Source organism: Eublepharis macularius, chromosome 2 (genome assembly GCF_028583425.1).
Source record: "Eublepharis macularius isolate TG4126 chromosome 2, MPM_Emac_v1.0, whole genome shotgun sequence".
Taxonomy (NCBI): domain Eukaryota; kingdom Metazoa; phylum Chordata; class Lepidosauria; order Squamata; family Eublepharidae; genus Eublepharis; species Eublepharis macularius.
In genome coordinates this window covers 224,273,182-224,296,753 of record NC_072791.1, presented here as the reverse complement: position 1 = coordinate 224,296,753, position 23,572 = coordinate 224,273,182, and the positions used below count along the sequence as shown (strand labels likewise).

Here is a 23,572-nt window from a genome sequence, read left to right as displayed (position 1 = left end):
TTTGATGTCTGACAGAAGAAGGACTTTTGATTAAAATATTACAATGTTGCTGAACGTAAGTGGGACAGTAAAAATATTATTTTTTTCCTAGCACGAGAGAGGAAAGTTTTGCTAATATCAGTAGGAAAACAAATTGTTTGGAACAAGGAACACAAGTAGACAAGAGAATCCATACTCTTATTTTCTTGGAAAATAATCATTTATCTTAAAATATTTTCTTTGGACAGAAAAATGTTTGTCGAAATTGCCTGATGGCCTGTGTATAACGATTGCACAATATGACTTCAAATTTTATATGCATATCAGGGTTATCTCTCTTTTCTCAAACATGGCCAATTATTCCTTGATGGATTTACACAAGGAAAATGGTTCAGTCCCTTTAATTTTTAATGTCCAGTTGAGTCTGCCCAAACCTAACCATATGATGGACGAGAGGTTCATGGAACAAGTGGAACTGAATAGTAAATAGAAGTGGAAAGAACTTCTCTTAAAACTTTTCTTGTTTATCATTTTCATATGTTAAAAAAAGTTAACAAGATGTCAGAACAGCATTGCTGGATCATAGAATCATAGAGTTGGAAGGGGCCATACAGACCATCTGGTCCAACCCCCTGCCCAGTGCAGGGCCCAGTGCAGTATCAGACCAGGGGTATAGCTAGTCCAACATATTATCGTTCCGCCGGGCCTGTAAGACAGAGCTGTTCCGCCAGGCGTTTGGTGATTGAAGGGGGCGGTGCCATGTCGGCCTCCCACCTTTGGGGTGGGGAAGGTTCTCCCCACCACTGCACCTTGTTAATTTGTTTTATTATTTGTATATTGATTTTAGTTTTTGTTTTTATCGATTTTAATTGTTCACCGCCCAGAGCCCCTGGGGATGGGCGGTATATAAATTGAATAAATAAATAAATAAATAAACATCCTCTTTCACATTGCAGCCAAGCCAGTTGCCCTGGAGAGCCAATGAACAGAGTACAGAGGCCTTGATGCAGCCTCTTAGCGCCAGCATTCAGAGATTTGTTTCCTTCGGATATGGAGGTTCCCTTTACTCACCATAGCTCATAGCCCTTGAAGGGCCTCGCCCCTGTGAATCTTTCTAATTCCCTCTTAAAGCCGTCTCTGCTTCTGGCCATCGCTGCGTCCACTGGCAATGTATTCCACAACTGAATTACTTATTCAGTAAAGAAGTATTTCCTAGGAAGTTCTAAAATACTAGAAAACTTGATAAAGAAGTCCCTATGCTGAAACTTCATATTTTAACAGAATTCTGAGATTCATAAAAGATTATTAATAATAACAACATTCAATTTATATACCGTTCCTTTTCCTTCCTCTCTTCCCAACTGGAAGTGGGGTTGTGCACTCTCAGCTTGGACTACAATCGAATCATTTAATAACAACAGCAACAACAGCAACATTCAATTTATATAACTGCCTTTCAGGACAACTTAACACCCACTCAGCGCGGTTTACAAAGTGTGTTGTTATTATCCTCACGACAATCACCCTGTGAGGTGGGTGGGGCTGAGAGAGCTCTGAGAAGCTGTGACTAACCCAAGGGCACCCAGCAGGCTTCAAGCGGAGGAGTGGGGAATCAAACCAGTTCTCCAGATTAGAGTCCTGCGGCTCTTAACCAAAACACCAAACTGGCTCTTCTTTAAGACTAGGCAGGAGCAGAACTATGAGAGGAGGAGAAGGGAGAGGGTGTTTTCCACCAGTGCTGTGCTATGTTCTGCCTTCTGTCCCTATGGCGGACTCATAAAGGATGCTCTTCTCCTCTGAGACCACTAAAATTCTGTAAGTGGATTAATTTCTTACCACTTTGAAGGAGCTATTCATGAGAATTGCCCTTCCTTTATGTGTTAAATATATTGAATACACATATTTTCCAGACTGCATACTGAAAATCAACTGCCTGGTTAGTCTTTTACATCACTTCTAGGAAGTTTACATTTATTTAATCAGGCATATTTAGACAGTGAAAAAGAAAATAGGAGCAGTTTTATAGCTGGCAAGATGCAGAACTAGACTATAAAAGAAATGATGGAGAGAAGCGTTGGCTGTTCTAGGTTATCCGCTTAATGTATGTTCAAAATATATATTTTGCCTCATTTGAATAGATAAAAACCAAATAGTTGCCATGTTGGATCAAACCAAGATTTAGGTAAAGGTAGTCCCCTGTGCAAGCACCAAGTCATTACTGACCCATGGGGGGACATCACATCATGGCGTTTCCTTGGCAGACTTTTTACAGGGTGGTTTGCCATTGCCTTCCCCAGTCATCTACACTTTACCCCCAGGAAACTGGGCACTCATTTTACTGACCTCGGAAGGATGGAAGGCTGAGTCAACCTTGAGCCAGCTATCTGAAAGTGGCTTCTGCCAGGATTGAACTCAGGTCATGAGCAGACCTTGGGCTGCAGTACTACAGCTTACCACTCTGCACCACAGAGCCTAACCTAAACCAAGATTAATCAACAATATATCTAATTCTCAACATGGCCCCCACCTGTGGCTATTAAATCTGGACATTTGGAGCTATGAACAAACCAGAGAGATCTTTCTACAAACCTGAGCAAAACCCCAGGTTTGTCTAAAGTTGGAAAAAAATACAGTGATATGGTTAAAACCCTACAAAATAATAGAAATAGTATCTGTAGCTTTAAGAAACAAATGCCCTCTGTGACTGTTGATAGGCAACCATTACAATATTGCCAACAGTTCCAGCCTTGGTTTCTGTCAGTAAAAGGCAGCGGGAGGGAGCGGATGTTTTGGCCTTTGAGAGAGGACTTATTGGGACTAGGCCCAACTGCAACCATTGGGAGACTTGCAATTATGCAACTGAGCCTGTTTGATGGGGAGGGTGGTCTAGAAGTGTAATAATAATAATAATAATAATAATAATAATAATAATAATAATATGTAACTGGCATGACTCATTCAGGCCCAGCAACTCATTACTGTTCAACAGCATCTACCACACGAAAGCCAACGTTGTATAGTGATTCAAGTTTCAGACGAGCTGGGAGACCCAGGTTCGAGTCCCCACTCTGCTTTGGAAGTTTGCTGAGTGACCTTGGGCCACTCTCTTTCTTCCAGCCTAACCTACCTCGCATGGTTCTTGCGAAGATACAATGGATAAGAATGGTGTAAGCTGATCTGGATCCCCATTCAGGAGAAAAGTGGGGTATAGAACATGTAAATAAATAATAAATCTAAAGACCGGAGGTGGGGGCTGGTAAAATAAAGGTTGGGTGGTGAGTAGGAAAGAGAGAAGGGAGATGGAAAAGGGGAGAGGGTGTGGAGGCTGTCAAGAGGAGAGAGAGAAGAAATCCTGTAGGAAAGGGAACACAGGGAAATGAAGTACCCCCTTTTCAAGTCCTTGTGAGTTCCCTGTGTGTCTAAACTAATATATATCTAATATATCTAACAGTCAGCAGAAAGAAAAGTGCTCAAGAAAAGTTGGTAGCAATCCCTTTCTTTGCCTCTAGCACCTTTAATTAGAAATATATTGTGCCTGAACATGGTGGTTCCATTTTACCTATCACGGCAAATAGATGCTGATATACTTCCTCCTCATAAAGACGTTTACATCTTTTCATAAAGCAGTCGGTGATCCTCTGTCTTGTGGGCACAGGAAATAATCTGAGTAAAGCGGTGATGTTATCACTGCGTACCAAGCTGATATGCTTCCAGTTATGATTGTAAAAATCTTCATATCAGACACTGGGGTGCATTGTAGCTAATCTGTACCTTCAAACATCTCTTTCCTGAGTAGCTGGGATTAATTCAGTAACTATTTTAATTACTCACATAATTATTACTTTTTTACAGAATGACATAAAGAGACAGGCTCCTGCTTCAAGGAGGTTGCAGTCTAGGTTTCGGAAGGGCAGACAACTTGATGCAGTCTCATAATTTTGAGGAGAAAAGAGAGAGGACAAGAAATGGGTCCAAGTTTAGCAACATTGCCTTCAGCAGCAGTCTTGGGCCGTCGTCACACGGGCATCTCTTCCGTTAAATTTACAGCGTATAGCGCCCTACCTGTTATCGGCACAGTAACGTTTCTTTGAGTCACCTAACGGCTCTTCGCGCCACCAGCTGTCCACACCGAAGCACTCTGTTCTGTTCTCTCTAACCGCGCAGAAGCAGCTCCTCCCTCCCTTTTTTTATTATTCTGGCGTTTAATTCCGCTATAACGGAATAACAGCATATGAACATTCCGTTAGAGCAAAACATTACAACCCTTTTGTTTTTCCAACTTTGAAATTATATAAATAGCCCCTTGCCCGCAGAAAACTCCCTGTCTGACGTGATCCCCATCGCTGACGACTCTGCCATGGCGATTGAGTCATTTTTACTTCAGCAGAAAGTTTGCATTGTGTTATGGCGTTATAAGGACATAATAAAATTTAAAAAGGGGGAGTCACAGGAAGAAATGGATTCTGGGATTCTAGGGAGGGCATAGGATGTTGCGAGGCGAAATACATCGATGTGAGGCATTCACACTGAGGCACAAAATAGCGCGACTATCAAGCACAAAGCAGAAGAGAGAAAATCGCTACAGTGTTGGAATAAGGTGGGTGTTTGCCGGGAAATAGTGCCATTTTAGCGCTAAATAAAAGCCCGTGTGACGACGGCCCTGCTCTATCTTCTTTTAGAGCCAAGGGGATCAGGCCTTCCCTGATGCTAATTATTTTCTGCAGCACAAACGCTAGCCCGTTAGAAAGCCAGAGTGGGCAAGGGTAGGTCTCACATCTCCAGAGATGTTGTCCATGTCCGTGGGTTGCAGACACGGGAAGCTATCTCGCCAGTTAAGCTAAGTCCCTAGCACCACACAGCACCAACTCACCGTGTAATGGGGCATTCAAGTTGGAGAGAACATGAGCCATTTTTATCCATAAAATGTTATCAACTGGACACTAAGGGCTCCTCCTTTGAGCCAAGATATAAATGCCACACTTCCGGCCAGCACTCCCTGTTGCTTTTTGTGGAGAAATTCCATTTTTCTTTGTTGGCTTCTTGTTGAGAAATCCAAAGTGAATTTGGGATTTTTGAAAGGTTTTTTGGGGGGGGGGGAATAGTGCACACAGAACCCTCCTCTTTAGTTAGGGAATAGAAAACGTTGGCAAGTCAGGAACTAGACCTGTCATCAATTTGGTGTAGTGGTTAAGAGGTTGAAGCCTGCTTGGTGACCTTGGGTCAGTCACAGCTCTTTCCGAGCTCTCTCAGCCACACCCACCTCACAGGGTGATTGTCACGAGGATAATAACAACACACTTTGTAAACCACTCTGAGTGGGTGTTAAGTTGTCCTGAAAGGCAGTTATATAAATTGAATGTTGCTGTTGTTGCTGTTGTTATTAAATGATTCAATTGTAGTCCAAGCTGAGAGTGCACAACCCCACTTCCCGTTGGGAAGAGAGGAAGGAAAAGGAACACAGGGAAGTGAAAGAACGTGAAGAAAAGATACTGCACTTACAAATGGAAAAAGATCATTTTAGGTGGGTAGCTGTGTTGGTCTGCTTAGAACTGCAGGATATGAGTCCAGTGGCGACTCTCAAAAGCGTACGCCCTGAAAGTCTTCTTGTCTCTCAGGCACCACTGGACTCACATGGGAAAAGAGTGCTTACAGATGTCGAGAGAGGGAAAAGCATGTAAAATGCTGTGCCTCCGACTGGAAATTGCGACGGCAAATGCAGCCTCAGCAAACCAGGGAGGAAACCCATCGATAAAACACAAGTTGTACACAAGTTGTGCTTCTCTCAGTGCATCTAATTTCCATTCAAGATGGCGGCCTTTTCCCCATATGGTATAGCTCTTCTTGTTTAGGTGTCCAGTTCTAAAATGCTATCCCTTAACATAATCATGGTGAGATGGTGAAGAAGTTTGAACGTGCTGGCTCTATATGGAAGATCTTATCCAGTGGGTTGGTTTTCAGACGTTGAGGTCCCTGTCAACTTTAGTACAGGAAGCCAACGTAAAATTCTATTTATGAATTCAGTTGACATTTAAAATATAACGCTCTTAAGGACATAGCAGACCTCTCAATCATTCAGCAGATAGAGGCCTGCTTATAAAACGGGAAATGATTCCCAGCATCTTCTTTAATTTCACTTACGCTTTAATACGTTTCTGGGGGTTAAGGCTTTCTTCCAAGCACAGAATTGCTTATGTTGTGTTTCAGCATTTTTTCAGCTCTGTATTGGATTGTTGCTGATGTTATGTCTTTGCAAATTTACATTTATATACCCTATGGCATGGTCTGTTGAAATAGTCTTGATATTGACTGTACTAATCTCGCACTATATAATCTGCCTTGAATCTCAGTGAGAAAGACGGACTATACATGACAATAAATAAAATTAAATTTAAAAATAGCCATGCTATCTGGGATTTGGATTTGAATAAACAGAAATGCTTTCTGTTTAAAAGGGCAGCAGTCATGAATAACCATTATAAAATGCTGTCAGAGGTCATGCTCCAAGGAAGGGATTTATTTTTACATATACTGATTGTGAATGGCTTCCTTTTTAGCATATTAGTGACTGTCTTGTGCCTGTTTTTGGAGACATACCTGGCCGTTTTCACACTGCTTACCGGCCACGGAACATTGCACCATTCTCGCACAAAATCACGCCAGGAAGACACTGTCGTTCCAGGAGCTTGGCACAATGTTCCGTGGCCGGTAAGCAGTGTAAAAACAGCCCTGTAAATAAACACAGCATGTAAAAACACACTGAGAATCAATTTGTTTTGCTTGTTTTCCCACTAGGTGCGTCAGCTGCAGAAAGTCACTTGGAAATAGAAGGAATGACCAGTTGTGTGCCTTATTATGGTATATCAGATTTAAAAGAAATTCTGAATGCGGTGGTAAACAAAAATGCAAAGGAAGTTTATGAATGTAGACCTCTCAAAGTAGTAAATTATTTGGAGGTAAGAAACAGCAATGTGGATCACAGTTGGGATTGCCGTCCCCCTGGTGGGGCCTGCAGATCTCTCAGAATGACAACTGATCTCCAGGCTACAAATATCAGTTTACCTGGAGAAAAGTAAGATTCAAGTCCAGTAGCATATTAAGAACCAACAAGATTTTCAGGGTATAAGCTTTGGAGAGATAAAGCTTTCTTCTGGACTTATTCCAGTCAAAGAGAACCAATCCCATTTTCCAGCTCTTTGGTCCCTTTGATGTGGAATACCATCACAGCTAGGATAAGGCTCCTTACATAAAGTAATATAGATACTATTTTCCCCAGCATATGTAACTTGGGAAATTTAAATGTTGATAACATTCCATGGTACGGCTGTATTTCAGCCAACAGCACAAACTGCAGCCTGCATTTATTTTGAGTTCTTTTTGTTACTTATTACAAATATTGATACTCCACCATTCCATTAAAGCAATAACATTCGATTTATATACCGCCCTTCAGGATGACTTAACACCCACTCAGAGCGGTTTACAAAGTATGTCATTATGATCCCCACAACAAAACACCCTGTGAGGTGGGTGGAGCTGAGAGAGCTAGAAGCTGTGACTGACTCAAGGTCCCCCAGCTGGCTTCAAGCAGAGGAGTGAGGAAGCAAACTCGGTTCTCCAGATTAGAGGCCCACGCTCTTAACAACTACACCAAACTGGCTCTCCAGTGGAATATCCAGTATTTTTTTAATCTGTCCCTTTTCTGCAAATCTACATGTTCGTCGTCGTTCTTCTGTGCAGCCCCACATTGGGACTGCGCTTGCGCAGGCCTGCCTCGGAGAGAGATTTATAGCTTTAAAAACTCCGAGAAGTGGGCGTCCCCGCCCATGGCGCATGCGCCGCTTTTGGCGCTCAAACACGCATATTAGGGCGGGGTGCCCATCTTGTCCCTCAGTTCTCTTTTTGCCGCCGGTGGGAGAGATCGCTAGCTTTATCGCTCCTTGATTGCGAACTGGTTTTTTTCCTCAAAACGTTAGTTGTATATAGTTAGTTGTTGTAGTCGTAGATAGTTAGTTGTATATAGTTCTTCAACCTGTTTTTCCAAATGTCGCACAAGGCATTGTTTAAAAAGTGCTCTCAGTGCGACACTAAGATGCCCCATACGGATGAGCATTCCCTGTGTCTACTCTGTCTGGGTGAGTCCCATATTGTTTCAACTTGCCGCCATTGCCAGCGGTTCACCCTGAAGGCACGTAGTGATAGAGCAGCCAGGCTCAAGGCGGCCCTGTGGGAGATGGTCCTTTCGGGATCCAATAAACCATCTATACAAACGCCAGGGGCTGGCTCGAACCCTCTGCCCAGAGTGATAGCCTTACCTGATAAGATGGGCCAAGAAAGCACTTCGATCGAGCGAACCGTTACGCAGTCGGAACCGGCGCCTGCCGTTCCAGACCCTGTCGGTTCCGAGTCGAAACCGAAGGATAAAGCGGGGCCTACCAAGCGCCACTCCCCAGAACCGGCCGCTGACAACCGTACCTCTGCGGAACCGATACCGAAGAAGGCTAAGGCGAAGACTAAGCACCTTAAAAACTCTTCCCATTCATCCCCTCATAAAAAGAGACACCGATCTACGGCCTCTACCTCTTCTCTTATAATCGAGGAGGAGGTACTACAACAGCCTTCGACGCCTTCTCCTCCTCCTACTCCTGTTTTCCATCAGGATACCGAAGGGGAGGCGTGTTTGGGGGAACCGGAACCGGCTTTTTCCGCTACGGATCCGAGTCCAGGTTACGGAGATCGCAGGTCTATGGCTCAGACGTCATTGACCACAGGCATGCTGGCCCCACCACAAATGCAGCAGTTTCAGACTGTGCAGTACCCTTATGCTTGGCCAGCCCAGACACCGCCCCCCCCATCACATCAGGCTCCTGGATCCTTCTGGACACACCAGCCTCCGTACCAGGGGCAACAGCCAAACTGGCAGGATTTTTTGGCCTGGCTCCAATCCACACCGGCGTTCCAACCTCCTCCTGGATCCGTCTCACATCAGAGCCACCGGTCTGCGGAACCGAGCGCATCCAGGAACCAGCTGTCCGTGATTATGGAACCTGGCTCGGGTTCGGAGGAGGACACCGGATCGGTGTCTCATTATGGAAAGGTATCCAACATCACTTCGGACCCACCCCCAGAAGAAACCGTGGGCGAGCCCCCTTCATCCTCGCCTTCGGAGGATTACAGGCTGTTCACTGAGCAAATGTTGAGGATGGCTAGAGCCCTCGAATTAGACGTCTCCAGCTCTTCGTCCAAACCTAAGAGCAAGGTGCTTCAAGCACTACACTCGGATTCTTCAACAGTCGCCTTCCCGGCGGTCGAGGATCTGCTGGACATTGCGCATGGAGTGTGGGAGAAACCGGCCTCGATTCTGGCGACTTCTCGCAGGGTGGAAGGTTACTACAAGCTGAAACAATCTGACTGTGCCTTCCTTTTTACCCATCCCAAACCTTCCTCTCGTAACGGAAGAAACCCAGTCAAAGAACAAGTACGGTTCATACTCTTCGCCCAACGATAAGGAGGGGCGCAAACTCGATCAGCTGGGACGGAAGATATACTCTTCCGTAGCCCTAAACTTCCGCATCTCAAACTATCAAGCCATTATGGGGTCATACAACCTGTTTCTTTGGAGTAGACTCTCCTTGTATATTGCAGACCTCCCGGAAGACAAGAAGGCTGTATTCCGGATCCTCCAGGGGGAAGCCTCCAGACTGGCCAAGCAGCAGATGACTGCAGCTAAGCACGAGGCTGATTGCTCGGCTCGTGCTATGGCCTCTGCAGTAGTGCTTCGCCGTCATTCCTGGTTGAGATCAACGGCATTGACCCCCGACAAGAGAAGTAAGATCGAGGACTTCCCATTCAAGGGCACCTCGTTATTCTCTGAAAAAACTGACGAGTCCCTGAACCAAATGAAAGCCAACCGGCAGACAGCCCGTTCGTTAGGGGTCATCTCTACTCAACAGCAGCCCCACTACCAGCAGCAATACAGATATAAGGGCCGTCAACAATATCAACGCAATACAAGGTACAATTACCAACCTTACCATCATTACCACCAGTATAAGTCGTATCCTGCTTATCAAAGGGGTTCTTCTCGGCATTCTACCCACCCCAGAACCAAGCAGAATCAACCGCAGTCACCAAAATTCTCCCAGCCGCAAAAGCCTGGGTTTTGACTGACCGACCTAGCCTCGGAACGACCATCTTGTCCCTTGTTTCTGGACAGGTTGTCTCCCTTTCTTCATGAATGGGAAAAAGTTACCTCTGATTCCTGGGTTCTGGCCATCGTTCAATATGGCTACCGTTTACGTTTCGAGCATGTGCCTCAGTTGTCTGTTTCTGGGAGTTCACCATTGCCCTCACAAGAACTGCAACTCGCTATCGCGGAACTCCTACAGAAGGGTGCAATACAGAGGGTCCCTACCAGTGACTCCCGGTTTGGGTTCTATTCTCGATACTTCTTGGTAGAGAAGAAGGACGGTGGAGTCAGACCGATCCTTGACCTACGACAACTGAATTTGTTTATTAAAGTTGAAAAGTTTCGCATGTTAACACTCTCTAGTGTCATTCATTATCTAGAGAAAAATTCCTGGTTCGCGGTCCTGGATCTCAAGGACGCTTACTTTCACATATCGATCCACCATACCCATAGAAAATATCTGCGGTTCTGTTATGGGGACGAGGTGTTCCAATATGCGGTGTTACCTTTTGGGTTATCATCAGCCCCCAGAGTGTTCACTAAATGCATGACAGTGGTGGTGGCCTTCCTGAGAGCTCAGGGTTGCACGATCTACCCATACCTAGATGATTGGCTCCTGGTAGACCATTCTAGGGAAGTCCTGTTGCAACATGTACACCTCACGATCACTACTATTTCCAAATTGGGCCTTTTAGTTAACTGGAAAAAGTCTACCCTAGAACCCTCGCAATCCATTCAGTTTATAGGGGCTTCCCTGGATGCGGTTGTAGCGAGAGCTTTCCTCCCCTTGGAAAGACTACGGGTAATCCAATCCTTAGTGAGGCGAGTGGAGTCCAAACGGTTCCAGTCGGCAAGGCTCGTTCAAAGATTGCTGGGCCTTATGGCTTCTTCAACAGGGGTTGCTCCCTTTGCACGCCTCTTTATGAGGCCGTTGCAGAATTGGTTCATCCGGGCCTTTAACCCGGTCACGGATTCTCAACTACGAAATCTATCTATTCCACGTTCAATCGTTAGATCCTTACGATGGTGGGGAGACCCTTCCAATTTACTTCTCGGGGTTCCCTTTGGAACTCCCACGCTCGAGGTCATTTTGACCACCGATGCCTCCCTCCAAGGGTGGGGGGGACATTTGGGATACTGTTCAGTGTGTCAGACTGTGGCTAAATAAGGTACTCTCTGCAAGATTCCCTTTAGAAGCAAGAATAAGTCCAATGTCTGGCAAAGGAAGCTTTATTGCAGAAAAGGTCCATTATAGTCCACTGTCCTGAATAGGAGACTCAGGATGGTACATGATCATTGTTACCAATGAAGAGCAAGCATAGGATACAGAGTAACAATACCCATCTGGAACAGCCTCCCCCCATAGTTCTCAAAACAACATCTTTCAGTCCTGGGAAGCTGCTCTCCTTCAAGGCCAATGCTTGGTGGAACGGTGTTAGACACAACAATCTCCTCTGGTGGGAATGCTGCCTGGGAACTGGTGCACCTGGGGAGAAAGCACTTAAACACTAGAAGCATTAGAAAATGGAGTCAGTACAGTTTAGATATATACTGGACCTGACATTCTGCCCCCCTTAAAATAGATCCCCCCCTGGCTTATATGGATAGCGAGTATGAAAAGCTTTGGTTAATCTAGGAGCATGAACATGTGCAGAATTCACCCATTCATCGTAACCAGAATCAAAGTCTTTCCAGCGAATGAGGTAAAAAAGCTGGTTTCGCTTGAGCTTAGAGTCCAATATTTGTTGTACCTCATAGTGTATTTGGTCGTCAATCAAAGTTGGAATGGGTGGAGCTCTTATGTGCCATTTGTTGTCGGTGGGAGCTCTCTTTAGAAGGCTGACGTGGAACGTATCATGCACATGGCGCAGGTTTTTAGGCAAAGTTACAGCAACAGTCACCTTATTTATTATTTTGCGCACAGGAAAAGGTCCCAGGAATTTTAGAGCGAGTTTGCGGCTGGTTTGAGCTAGCTTTAGGTTTTTTGTGGAAATATACACATGATCTCCAGGTTGTAATTCCCATTCGGCCACACGATGGCGATCTGCGTATTTTTTGTAATCCAGTTTGGCTTTTTCGAGGTGTTTCTTAATAAGAGTCCATTGCTGCGCCGCCTCCCCCCACCATGAAGATACATCTGGCAGTTTAGAGGAATGGAGAGGGGGTGCGTCTAATGGGAAGGGATCGAAGTGAGTCCCGTACACAATTTTGAATGGAGCCTCTCCCGTTGAAGCGTGTACACTGTTGTTATAGGAGAATTCGGCTAGGGGAAGAAGGTCCACCCAATTATCTTGTTGAAAATTAATGTAGCAACGAAGAAATTGTTCTAAAATTTGGTTAGTTTTTTCAGATTGTCCGTCGGTTTGTGGGTGGTGGCTTGAACTGATACCTTGTTCAATATTCAACATTTTCAAAAGCTCCCGCCAGAAGTTGGCAACGAACTGTCCGCCGCGATCCGAAATCACCTTGGACGGAAAAGAATGTAATTTTACGATGTGTTTTAGAAACAGATCCGCTAGTTTTCGAGCGGAGGGTATAGCAGTACAGGGGATAAAATGGGCTTGTTTGGAGAATAGATCTACCACAACTAAAATACAATTGTGTCCTTTTGAAAGAGGTAGATCAGTGATAAAGTCCATAGAGATTACTTCCCAGGGCCTGTTCGGCGTTTCTAATGGTTGCAGGAGGCCCGGAGGTTTCCCTTTCCTGGTTTTTGCGCTGAGGCAAACAGGGCAGGAACTAACGTATTGGGAAATGTCTTTGCGCATGCCCGGCCACCAGAATTGTCTTTGAACTAGGTGTAAAGTTTTCAGGTACCCATAATGTCCAGCAGTGGGAGCATCATGACAGCGCTGCAAGACATCCAGCTTAAGGCTGTCCGGGACATAAAACTTGCTCCCAGCTAGCCAATCCCCCTGTGGGGATCGGGTTAGTTTGTTTCGCGGAGCTTTATCCCCCTCCTTCTCCACTTCAGTTTTGAGTTTCGATTTCCATTCTTGGTCGGCCGGGAGGGCCTGCTTAGCACGGCTGCGAGTAGTCACCACGCCCCCAAGTTGCTTAGGCGAGAAGACCGTGTCGACAGTCTCCGCCCGTTTGCTTTTATGTTGGGGCATGCGCGACAGGGCGTCCGCCAAAAAGTTAGTTTTGCCCGGGAGATAATTGAGGGTGAAGTTAAACTTGGAAAAGAATTCCGCCCACCGCAATTGCTTGGCATTCAGTCTGCGTGGGCTTCGTAGGGCCTCCAAATTTTTATGATCTGTCCAGACCTCAAAAGGGTATCTCGCCCCCTCCAGCCAATGCCTCCAGTTTGTGAGAGCTGCTTTCACTGCAAAGGCCTCCTTCTCCCACACATTCCAATTCCTTTCTGCCTCTGAGAACTTTCTAGACAAGAATGCACAAGGCCGCAAATTCCCATCCTCCCCCTTCTGTAGCAAAACCCCCCCTATCGCCGTATCGCTGGCGTCGACCTGTACTATGAAGGGGGACTGTTCGTTGGGGTGGGAGAGGATGGGTTCCGTTACAAATTGCTTTTTAAGGCATTCGAAGGCCGTTTGGCAATCGGGGGTCCATTGTAGTTTAGCAGAGGGTTTTTTGGCTTGGTCCCCTTTATCTTTGGTTTTCAGCAATTCTGTTAAGGGGAGTGTGATTTGGGCGAAATTTGCGATGAAGTCTCTATAGAAGTTGGCAAAACCCAGGAAGGATTGCAGTTCTTTGCGGGTGGTGGGTGTTTGCCAATCTTGGATCGCCTGTATTTTGGCTGGATCCATTTTCAACCCCTCTTGTGAGATACAATACCCAAGGTAAGTGAGTTCGGTTTTATGGAATTCACATTTGGACAACTTGATGGGCAGTTTATTCTTCATCAAGGTGGCCAGGACCTTTTGTACCATTTGAACATGTTCTTCCTCGGTGTTAGAATAAATTAAAACATCATCAAGGTACACCACCACCCCTTTGTATAGAAATTCATGTAAAACTTCGTTTATCATGGACATGAATACAGACGGGGCTCCCGTCAATCCAAAAGGCATAACTAAGTATTCATATTGTCCGAGGGGCGTATTAAACGCGGTTTTCCACTCATCCCCTGCCTTGATACGAACGTGGAAGTAAGCATCTTTTAGATCTAATTTCGTAAAGATCTTACCTTGGGCCACGACGTTGAGAAGGTCTCGGATGAGCGGTATAGGATAGGCGTTGTTGGTGGACACTGCATTTAGTCCTCGGAAATCCGTGCACAGTCTAAGTCCCCCATCCTTCTTTTTCACGAAGAGAACTGGAGCGGCGTGGGAACTAAAGGCTGGGCGGATGAACCCTCGTTGGAGGTTGGTGTCGATGAATTTCCGGAGCTCTTCACGTTCATGGAGACTCATGGGGTAGAGCCTCCCTTTGGGTAGTGAGGCTCCTGGTAAAATTTCCACCGCACAGTCCGTTCGTCGATGCGGGGGCAGCGTGTCCGCTTCCTCCTCCGAGAAAGCGTTTAGAAAAGGCCAGTAAGGTTCGGGTATTTGGTTGACTTCTTCTTGGGTAAGGAGGGCCTTTTCTTTCTGAGTAGGGTCTTCGCCCCAGTTTTGATTCCAACGGTGAAGTTTACAGTTGGCATGATTGAAGGTAATACATCCTTGAGCCCAGTCTATGTAGGGATTGTGATCACATAGCCATTTGCTGCCTAGAATTAACGGGTACTTGGCAGTAGAGCTGATGACAAAGGACCTCTTTTCCCAATGCTGTCCCATGCCTGTGATCACCGGGATGGTTTCAGTTGTGACCGGATTCATGTTGGTACCATCCATTTGTTCAAAAATTACTGGATTTTGTAATTCCCGAGTTGGTAAGACTAGTCCATTGACTAGAGCTGGGGCTATGATATCTCTTGAGCAACCCGAGTCAATAAGAGCTTGCACCCGAATGTGCATTTTTCTCTCTGGGTTGATTAAAGTCACTGGCATGAATAAAATGGACCCAGGTGGCCGGTTCCGTGCAGGGACGGGCTTGGGGCGGATCTGTCGTTTGGGCCCTTTTACGACAGATCCATCTCGTTTCCCGACTGGGGACTTTCTGGATTGACTTCTGCAGATGGGGAAGCGGGATCGTATTCCATAACTTCTTCCGCTTCCAGCCCTCTTTCTGAGGCTGGCCTTTGGGAAGCGCCGCGGCCTCTGTTTGCTCGTGGAGCTGGAGTCGGGCGTTGGAGCGTAGGGAACGGGGCAAGGGTTGGACGCCGTAATTGGAGCGGAGGTCTTTGCACAGGCCGGTAGGGGCATTGTGCTGCAAAGTGACCAGCCTGTCCGCATTGCAAACACAGCCCTTGTTGCCATCTAGCATCTCTCGCTCCACGGGTGGCGTAGCCAGCTCCCCGAGCTCCCTTCTGTAAGGTCAATGGTCTTCTTTGTCCCGTTTGTTGTTGTTGCTCAACCAAACGGACTTCTAAAATGCGATTTTCCACTTCGCAAACAAGTTGAATCCAACCTAACAGCGTAGGGGGATTGTCTTGCATGAGGGCTCTGTCCAAAAGTCTCGGATTAAGTCCTTGTTTGAACAGAATAATTTTTGTGGACTCCTCACACCTGGGGCACTTGGCAGCCAATTGTCGGAATTTCGTGATATAGTCTCTCGCTGCCATGCTGCCCTGCTTAATGGCCTGCAATTCTGTTCGGGCCCTGGTTTCCTCTAAGGGATCTTCATATTGTGCTCTAATAGCATCCACCAACCCCTGGAGAGTATCGAGTTCTGGGGCCCCGATATTATATAGTCCTACGTACCAGTCCGCTGCTTTCCCTTGTAAGCGGGAGCCGAGGTGTTCAATTTGGCTGGCCTCGCTGCCGAAAAGGTGTCCCCACCGGTTGAAGAATTGCACGACTTGCACTAGAAAAAAGCCCAGTTTGGAGGGATCCCCGTCAAAAGTGGCGTCCAGTTTCACCCAACCCATTGGGAGGTCTTGCCTCGGAGCCGGGGCTGGGTAGAAGTCCGCCGGAAGCCTCAATGGCACTTGAGGTATGAGGGGACCCGGTTGTGCTGGCGGTGGCCTCACCGGTTGAGCCGGGGGTGCCGGCCTCGGCTGGGCTGGCGGTGGTGCTCTCGGCAGGGCTGGTGGCGGTGCTCTCGGCAGGGCTGGTGGCAATGCCGGAGGTGCTGGCCGTAGCGGTTGAGGTGCTGGCGGTTGAGGTTGGTGTGGCGGAGTACTAATCGGCCGCTGAGGGGTGGGTTGGTGGGGTCGCAGTGGTGTAGGTCCCATCGGTTGGGTCGGAGGCGGTCTTACGGGTTGTTCCAGTGGCAAACGTATCGGCTGCAGCGGCGGGGTTAGTTGTGGTCGAAGCGGAAGGGGCCGCAGCGGCGAAGGCCGAATGGGTGGAAGGCCGCGCGGGCTTGCCCCTCCGGGCGTTGTTGTTCTGGGAAGCGTCGGCTGGCCTTTTGGCGCTGGTAGACCATCTCCCGGAGGTTGCCCGACGGGAACAGTTTCGCGCGGTTGACCAGGGGCTCCCCCCCCCGATGGAGCCACGGGTGCTCCCGCTTGGTCCGGCCGGACCGTTTTCGGGGAAGTATGGGGGGGTATCACCGGTGTATCACTTGGCTTTTCCTCCCCTTCCGTAGGCCTCTCAACGGGGGTCTCGTCTGGCGGCACATCCCCTCCCGTGATAGGAGGTTCGATGGGAGTCTCACCGGATGGCACAACCGGGTGGTCCCTTCTCGGTGGAGTTTCCCGCTGAGGGGGAAGTTCCTTGGGTTGTTCTCCCGATTCGCCAGGATAGGTGCCCCCCCCGCCGGTAGGCGACGACCGCTGCTGAACTTCCTCCATCGGATAGGAGATGACACTTTGAAGGGTAGCTATCTGTATCGCCATCTCTTCAGGAGACAGTCTTTCCCCTGCCCCCATTGAGGAAATTAAATGAATGGCGTGAGCCAAGCTTTCTTCCATATCCATCAGCTTAGCTTCTAATTGTTGTATACGACTTGGCCCTGGTTGTTCGCTCAGGGAACCTTCATTCGCTGTACTCACCGGGGAGAAAGGGCCCCACGGAGGAGGGTCCCCTTGAACTATTCGCGACCTCGCGGCTAGAATTCCCTTGGCCATACCCGTCACGGCCGAGATGCTGGTATCTACCGCATAGGTGCGACCTCGTATCTGCTCCCAACTTGGTTCAGGGACTTCCGTTGGCTCCTTCCACGGGGCAAGTTCGGAATAATCCCAACTCAGGGCGCCTCGGCGAGACGTGTCCCCCTCCATCTGCTCAAACGTCCTGTTCCAATATCGCCATGGTTGGCTGCTATCTAGTTCCGGGACGGTTTCTAGGCTTCGGCGCCCGTCCATCGAGGCTCGTGGATGGAGTCCACCTGCCCGGCGCTCTCTGGTTTCTCGGGGTCTGGCTCCCCACTCCGACGGGGTGGGCACCGAGATCAAGGGGAGAGCGGTTGCTTTCGGCCTTGCCCCGAGATTGCTTTCGGTCTCGTTTCGAGTACTGAAGTCGATGAGAGGCAGGGTAGAAGTGGAGGCTCCGGTTCCGTTCCCGGTTGCTCCCAGCTCCTGGGAGTCTTGGGTTTGCACCGGTTGATTGTCGGGAGACGCATACGGATCAAACAAAGGATCCCTGTCCGGGACAACCTTGGATTCCGCTGGGCCCGACGCAGACATGATTGGTAACAAAATGTCAGACTGTGGCTAAATAAGGTACTCTCTGCAAGATTCCCTTTAGAAGCAAGAATAAGTCCAATGTCTGGCAAAGGAAGCTTTATTGCAGAAAAGGTCCATTATAGTCCACTGTCCTGAATAGGAGACTCAGGATGGTACATGATCATTGTTACCAATGAAGAGCAAGCATAGGATACAGAGTAACAATACCCATCTGGAACAGCCTCCCCCCATAGTTCTCAAAACAACATCTTTCAGTCCTGGGAAGCTGCTCTCCTTCAAGGCCAATGCTTGGTGGAACGGTGTTAGACACAACAATCTCCTCTGGTGGGAATGCTGCCTGGGAACTGGTGCACCTGGGGAGAAAGCACTTAAACACTAGAAGCATTAGAAAATGGAGTCAGTACAGTTTAGATATATACTGGACCTGACACAGTGCAGGATATTTGGTCCCCGTCTAAATCACACATGCATATTAATGTCCTGGAATTGAGAGCCATACGTTATTCACTTGTTTCCTTTGCAGACCTGGTACGGGACAAGGTAGTGCAGGTGCAGACAGACAATACCACCGCTCTCTATTACCTCAACAAACAAGGTGGAACGTCTTCCCTTACACTCTGCAGAGAGGCAAGACGCCTGTGGCTCTGGGCTATTCGCAACAACACCTGCCCGCAGGCCCTCCACATAGCCGGCCTCTCGAACTCCAGGGCGGACGAGTTGAGCAGGTTCTTCAGACCGCATCACGAATGGGCAATCAACGACGTTTCTTCGCCCGGTTTTCGAGCTTTGGGGACACCCAGAGGTGGACCTCTTCGCAACTTCCCAGAACGCCAAGGCGGAACTGTTCTGTTCCAGTGCGGGGTGGGACAGCCACTCACTAGGAGATGCATTCCAAATTCCCTGGGTCGACGCACTATTTTATGCGTTCCCACCAATACCCATGTTGCCCCAGGTTCTTTGCAGGGCCAGGCACTACAAGACCCGTTGCATTCTTGTAGCTCCTTTTTGGCCTCGCAGGGAGTGGTTTCCCCTCCTATGGCGGCTGGCAAAGGGCAGGTGCTATCCCTTCCCAAACAACCCGGATCTACTCCACCGGGGGCGGCTTCGACACCACAATGTCAGCTTGCTCAGTCTAGCAGCTTGGCTGCTATCCCCGTAGCGGGGGGGTTCTCTGCGGAGGTTACAGAGATCTTGCTAAACGCTAGAAAACCTTCCACCAGAAAGTCGTATGCTTACAAGTGGGATGCTTTTGCAGGATGGGCGATACAGCAGGGATTTTCGCCTTTCTCCTGCCCCTTGCCTAGGGTATTTGATTACTTACTTTCCCTTCTACATAGAGGCTTAGCAGCTACGTCAGTTAAGGTTCATTTGGCTGCCATATCGGCGTTCCACGAAAGGGTGGATGACAGGACCCTTTTTTCACATCATGCGTCAAAACAATTCCTTAAGGGGGTGTTTCATATTTTTCCCCCTAGGAGGGCTCCGACACCTCAATGGAGCTTGTCTCTGGTACTGGCTCAGTTGATGCTTCCCCCTTTTGAGCCTCTAGCATGTTGTCCCATGGCCCTGCTATCCTGGAAAGTAGCCTTCCTGGTTGCGATTACATCGCTAAAGAGGGTAGGTGAATTAGCGTCCCTACGGATCGATTCCCCCTTTTTACAGTTTTTTCCCCTGAAAGTGGTGCTTCACCCTAGCCTGGGGTTTACGCCTAAGGTGGTGTCTGCTTTCCATTTGAATCAGAAGCTCTCACTACCGGTATTCTTCCCCAGTCCTACCTCAGAGGGAGAGAAAGCTTTACACAGTTTAGATGTTAAGAGGGCTTTATTGTATTATTTAGATAGAACACGATCATTTCGAAGGTCCAAATCCCTTTTTATTTGCTATGCTGGCCCTCGTAGGGGTTCACCAGCATCTAATCAATCCGTGTCTCGGTGGATTGTAGCGACAATCAGAAGGTGCTACGCTACAGCCAACACGCCATGTCCTGGCACAGTCAAAGCTCATTCGACTCGCTCACAATCTTCCTTGGCTGCTTTCCTGCGGGGAACACCATTGCAAGATATCTGTCAAGCGGCGACCTGGTCCTCATCAGACACATTTGTCAGACACTATGCTGTGGACGCGGGTTCCAGGTTGGATGCTGCTGTGGGGAGTGCAGTGCTTCGTTCTTTATTTGTATAAGGAGAGGACCTGATGCACGGTGAGAAGGTTCAAGACTTGTAGTGCTTTGTACCGCTATTTGGTACCCGGGGGAGATGGAGCTCCTCACACCCGCCCCCATTGGAGAGTAGCTTGTTATACTCCCAATGTGGGGCTGCACAGAAGAACGACGACGAAAACAGTGTTTCACTCACCTGTAACTGTTGTTCGTCTAGTTCATTCTGTGCAGACACACATTCCCTCCCTCCTACCCCGCTGTGAGGAGGTATGCTGTGAGCTGCTTCCGGCGGCATGGGAGAACTGAGGGACAAGATGGGCGCCCCGCCCTAATATGCGTGTTTGAGCGCCAAAAGCGGTGCATGCGCCATGGGCGGGGACGCCCACTTCTCGGAGTTTTTAAAGCTATAAATCTCTCTCCGAGGCAGGCCTGCGCAAGCGCAGTCCCAATGTGTGTCTGCACAGAATGAACTAGACGAACAACAGTTACAGGTGAGTGAAACACTGTTTTCTGTGCTTTAATCTGAAATTCTGTTTATTATTATTGCAGTAAATGTCCTAAAATGGCGTGTAATTGTACACTGGAAGCCCAAAGTGATTTATTTCTTAAACTAATTGTTTTCATGTTATTTAACTGAAAGATACTTTATCCTGTATTGAATTTTTAAAAATCCAGCAGTATATAGTTAAAAGATATTTCTCAACTGAAAAATGGGTCAGAATGTTTTTGTTTATTTATTTATTTACCATTATACTCCACCTTTCTGCCTTTACTTCTCCTTTTTAATTCTGCCTGGAGAAGGGCTCTGTGAATCTCAAAGGTTTGCGTGTTCTTTTCTTTTTTAAAAACAAGATTGCCTTTTTAAAAGACCTTGTCATGTCTGTCTGTCTACATACATGCCATGATTGTGTTGCTGACATTGTGCTAAAGTCATGCTACTGTATTAATGTGTATTAATTAATATTCTCTCTCTCTCTCTCTCTCTCTCTCTCTCTCTCTCTCTCTCTCTCTCTCTCTCTCTCTCTCTGCATAACTGTAGTGCAGATGTTGCTAAAGACCCAAACATAGGCCTCTCCCTTATCCTAGAGAAATATGCAAGTCTCGGCTAGAAGTAACCTTGAAATGTCTAAATGCCAACCTCAGCTACTAATCCCAAATGCTGAGAATAAGTTGTTGTCTATCTGATTTAAAAGTCATAACTAAGTTGATTCTCTCAGAACCTGTGTAAGATGCGCGCCAAAACTGTAACTATTGTTTGAAGCGTGGGAAAATGAAGTATAACAGAGATTGCCTGATTTGAATTGCCACTTCTGTCAATCTCCGTGATGGAGTGCAGACCTGAACTGTATGGATTCTAATAAAGCTACTTCTTATGGAACCAACGTGTGTTCACTACAGATGGGCTTGAGGGATCTACCTGCCAGGGACTGACAGACCTCCTCACCTTGAATGTTGCTGTTTACCCCCTATGACTAAGAGTGGAAATACACATTGCAGATTTCCTGGGGACACTTGAGTGCAGGATTTTATGTGTGGTCCTCAATTCACGTGCAGGCTGTTCTTGCTCGGTGTACGTGAATGCCGCTTTCACGGGAGCTCCCTTTGTGTGATTGCAAGTGAGTCCAGAGGGCAGAGCACCAATTCAGCTCTGTTTTCGCTGTGAGAACAAGTACTGTAGGCTCCTTTGACTTGCCAGTTTGCATTTCTTGAAGGTGTGAGAAATTATCAAGATCTGCATTTCAATGAATGAATGTGGGAGGTGGGGGAAACTGGGATACGTTTAGCAGTTGAGGAGGAACTGATGTCGAACGTGTGAATGTACTCAGCAGAGCAAATTGAAGTGTGACTGTGCAAGCAAGGGCGTGGGAAGTTGGAGGGGGGCACGTGAAATGAGGTTCACTTGAGCTTCCCTAGGTACTTAGTAATGTGTATTTCCATCCTAAGATGTCACCATTTTATTTGTAGGGTTTATTGAGCCTGTTGAGATTCAGCACTCAGCTGCTAATAAGTACAATTCATGACTCAATACCAGAATGAAAACTTTAGTGGTTGTTTGTTGTAGACTCAGGGTAATGCCTGACTGTTGATGTTATTTTATTTCACAGGGAGAAGCAGTGCGACTGTCGCGGCAGCTCCCTTTATATTTATCAAAAGAAGATGTACAGGATACAATTCACAGAATGCAGAAGGAACTTGGAAGCCAACAGAAAAGCTGTGTTCATGGACGCCCGTTTATTCATTATTTAGTAGATATCCCACAGAGCAACGAAGTATAAACAGATATTTTGTTTGAAATCACATTCTCAACTTTACCTGTGCATTCTGCTCTCCTGCATTATTTATGCAGAAGAGGTTTGTTGCTTGATTAGTTGAGTGCTGAACATGCTTAATGTGTTTTGTAATCGTTAACTGTTCTAACAAAATATAATGTTAAACTATCCATGATACTTTTCAAGTACAAGAACACAGAAAGATCAAAGGTGAAAATAGGATCATTGAGAATAATTAGTTTGTTTCTTAAATCTAGAGCTGGACTACAGTTTTCATCGTTCTATAAGCTTTTAGCTTTTACAGCAAAATACACAAAGCAAAATCATCTCAGAAAAATGAAACTATAGACCACCAAAGAGCATAATGTTCAGAAGCCATAGTGGAAGAGAATGGAGGCAAAAGCCTGCACTGCTAAGAAAACTTGCACTAAATTTTGTGTATGTGTATATATGTATGTACTTACTGCAGATGAATGTACAAAAAGGGGACACATGCAAATACAATTTTGTATTTTTCTTGTATGTTTGGTAACTACAAAAGATGTTGTGATTATGAGTTCTCCGTGTTTACATCCAGCAAGAGAGCTGCATGCATGGAAACAGTTTCCATATGCAGATTCTTTGGACTGGGAGTGACGTCACCGCAACCTTTGTGCGGATGCACACTTGTTCGTTTGCTTATTTCTTTATAACCTGCTTTCCCCCCAAATGGTTTACAACATTAGTATTCTATCCTCTATTTTATCCTCACAACAACCCTGTGAGGTAGGTTCGACTGAGAGTGTGCGACTGGTCCAAGGTAACCTAGCAAGCTACCATGGTGGAGTGGGGATCTGTATCTGGGTCTTCTTGATCCCAGATCCACTACAACACACTCAAGGGGTTGTGGGATGTCATTTATTTATTCTTGATTTCCTTTTAGGCAAACTTGAAAGTAAGCATGTACTTCAGGCAAGTCTGAAAGTAACTGGAATGTTACCTACCTGAGCACCAAATAAAAGAGTGCCACTACTACCTTGGAGTAAAAGAGTGCGCATTGGAGTATATAGCAAACTTTCCAGCCATTTCGTTCCACTACCATATTTCTGGTTATTATTTTGCAAAATCCAGAAATCTGAGGCATGACATCTGAATGAAATGGCTTGAAACTAGTGCTATATATTCCTAAGTGCTCACTCCTTTGTCCCATGTTACATACTCCAAAAGCCTCACTGAAGATTATTTGCCATAGGTTATTTCTTAACATCATTTAATGCAAGTTTGTAAATGAAAGGGGATTCTAATCATGTGAATGACTGCATGGAAGTAAATGGGACTGTTAGTCCAGATTAATTGACATGGGCCACATG

The 23,572-nt window shown here is 46.8% G+C and overlaps 1 protein-coding gene across 2 annotated transcripts in view; it reads left to right on the top strand.

The window, feature by feature from the left end:
- PMS1 (PMS1 homolog 1, mismatch repair system component) overlaps positions 1 to 22,745 on the top strand; it is an 85,514-nt gene extending 62,769 nt beyond the window's left edge. Inside the window, exons 12-13 of one of the 2 annotated variants that reach the window (XM_054972514.1) lie at positions 6,772 to 6,932; positions 22,059 to 22,745. In XM_054972514.1, coding sequence (XP_054828489.1) covers positions 6,772 to 6,932; positions 22,059 to 22,229 — 332 coding nt within the window. In that variant the 3' untranslated portion in view covers positions 22,230 to 22,745. The remainder of the gene's footprint in view (positions 1 to 6,771; positions 6,933 to 22,058) is intronic. The other variant, XM_054972513.1, reaches the window with a different exon arrangement.
- The last annotated feature ends 827 nt before the right edge of the window (positions 22,746 to 23,572 follow it).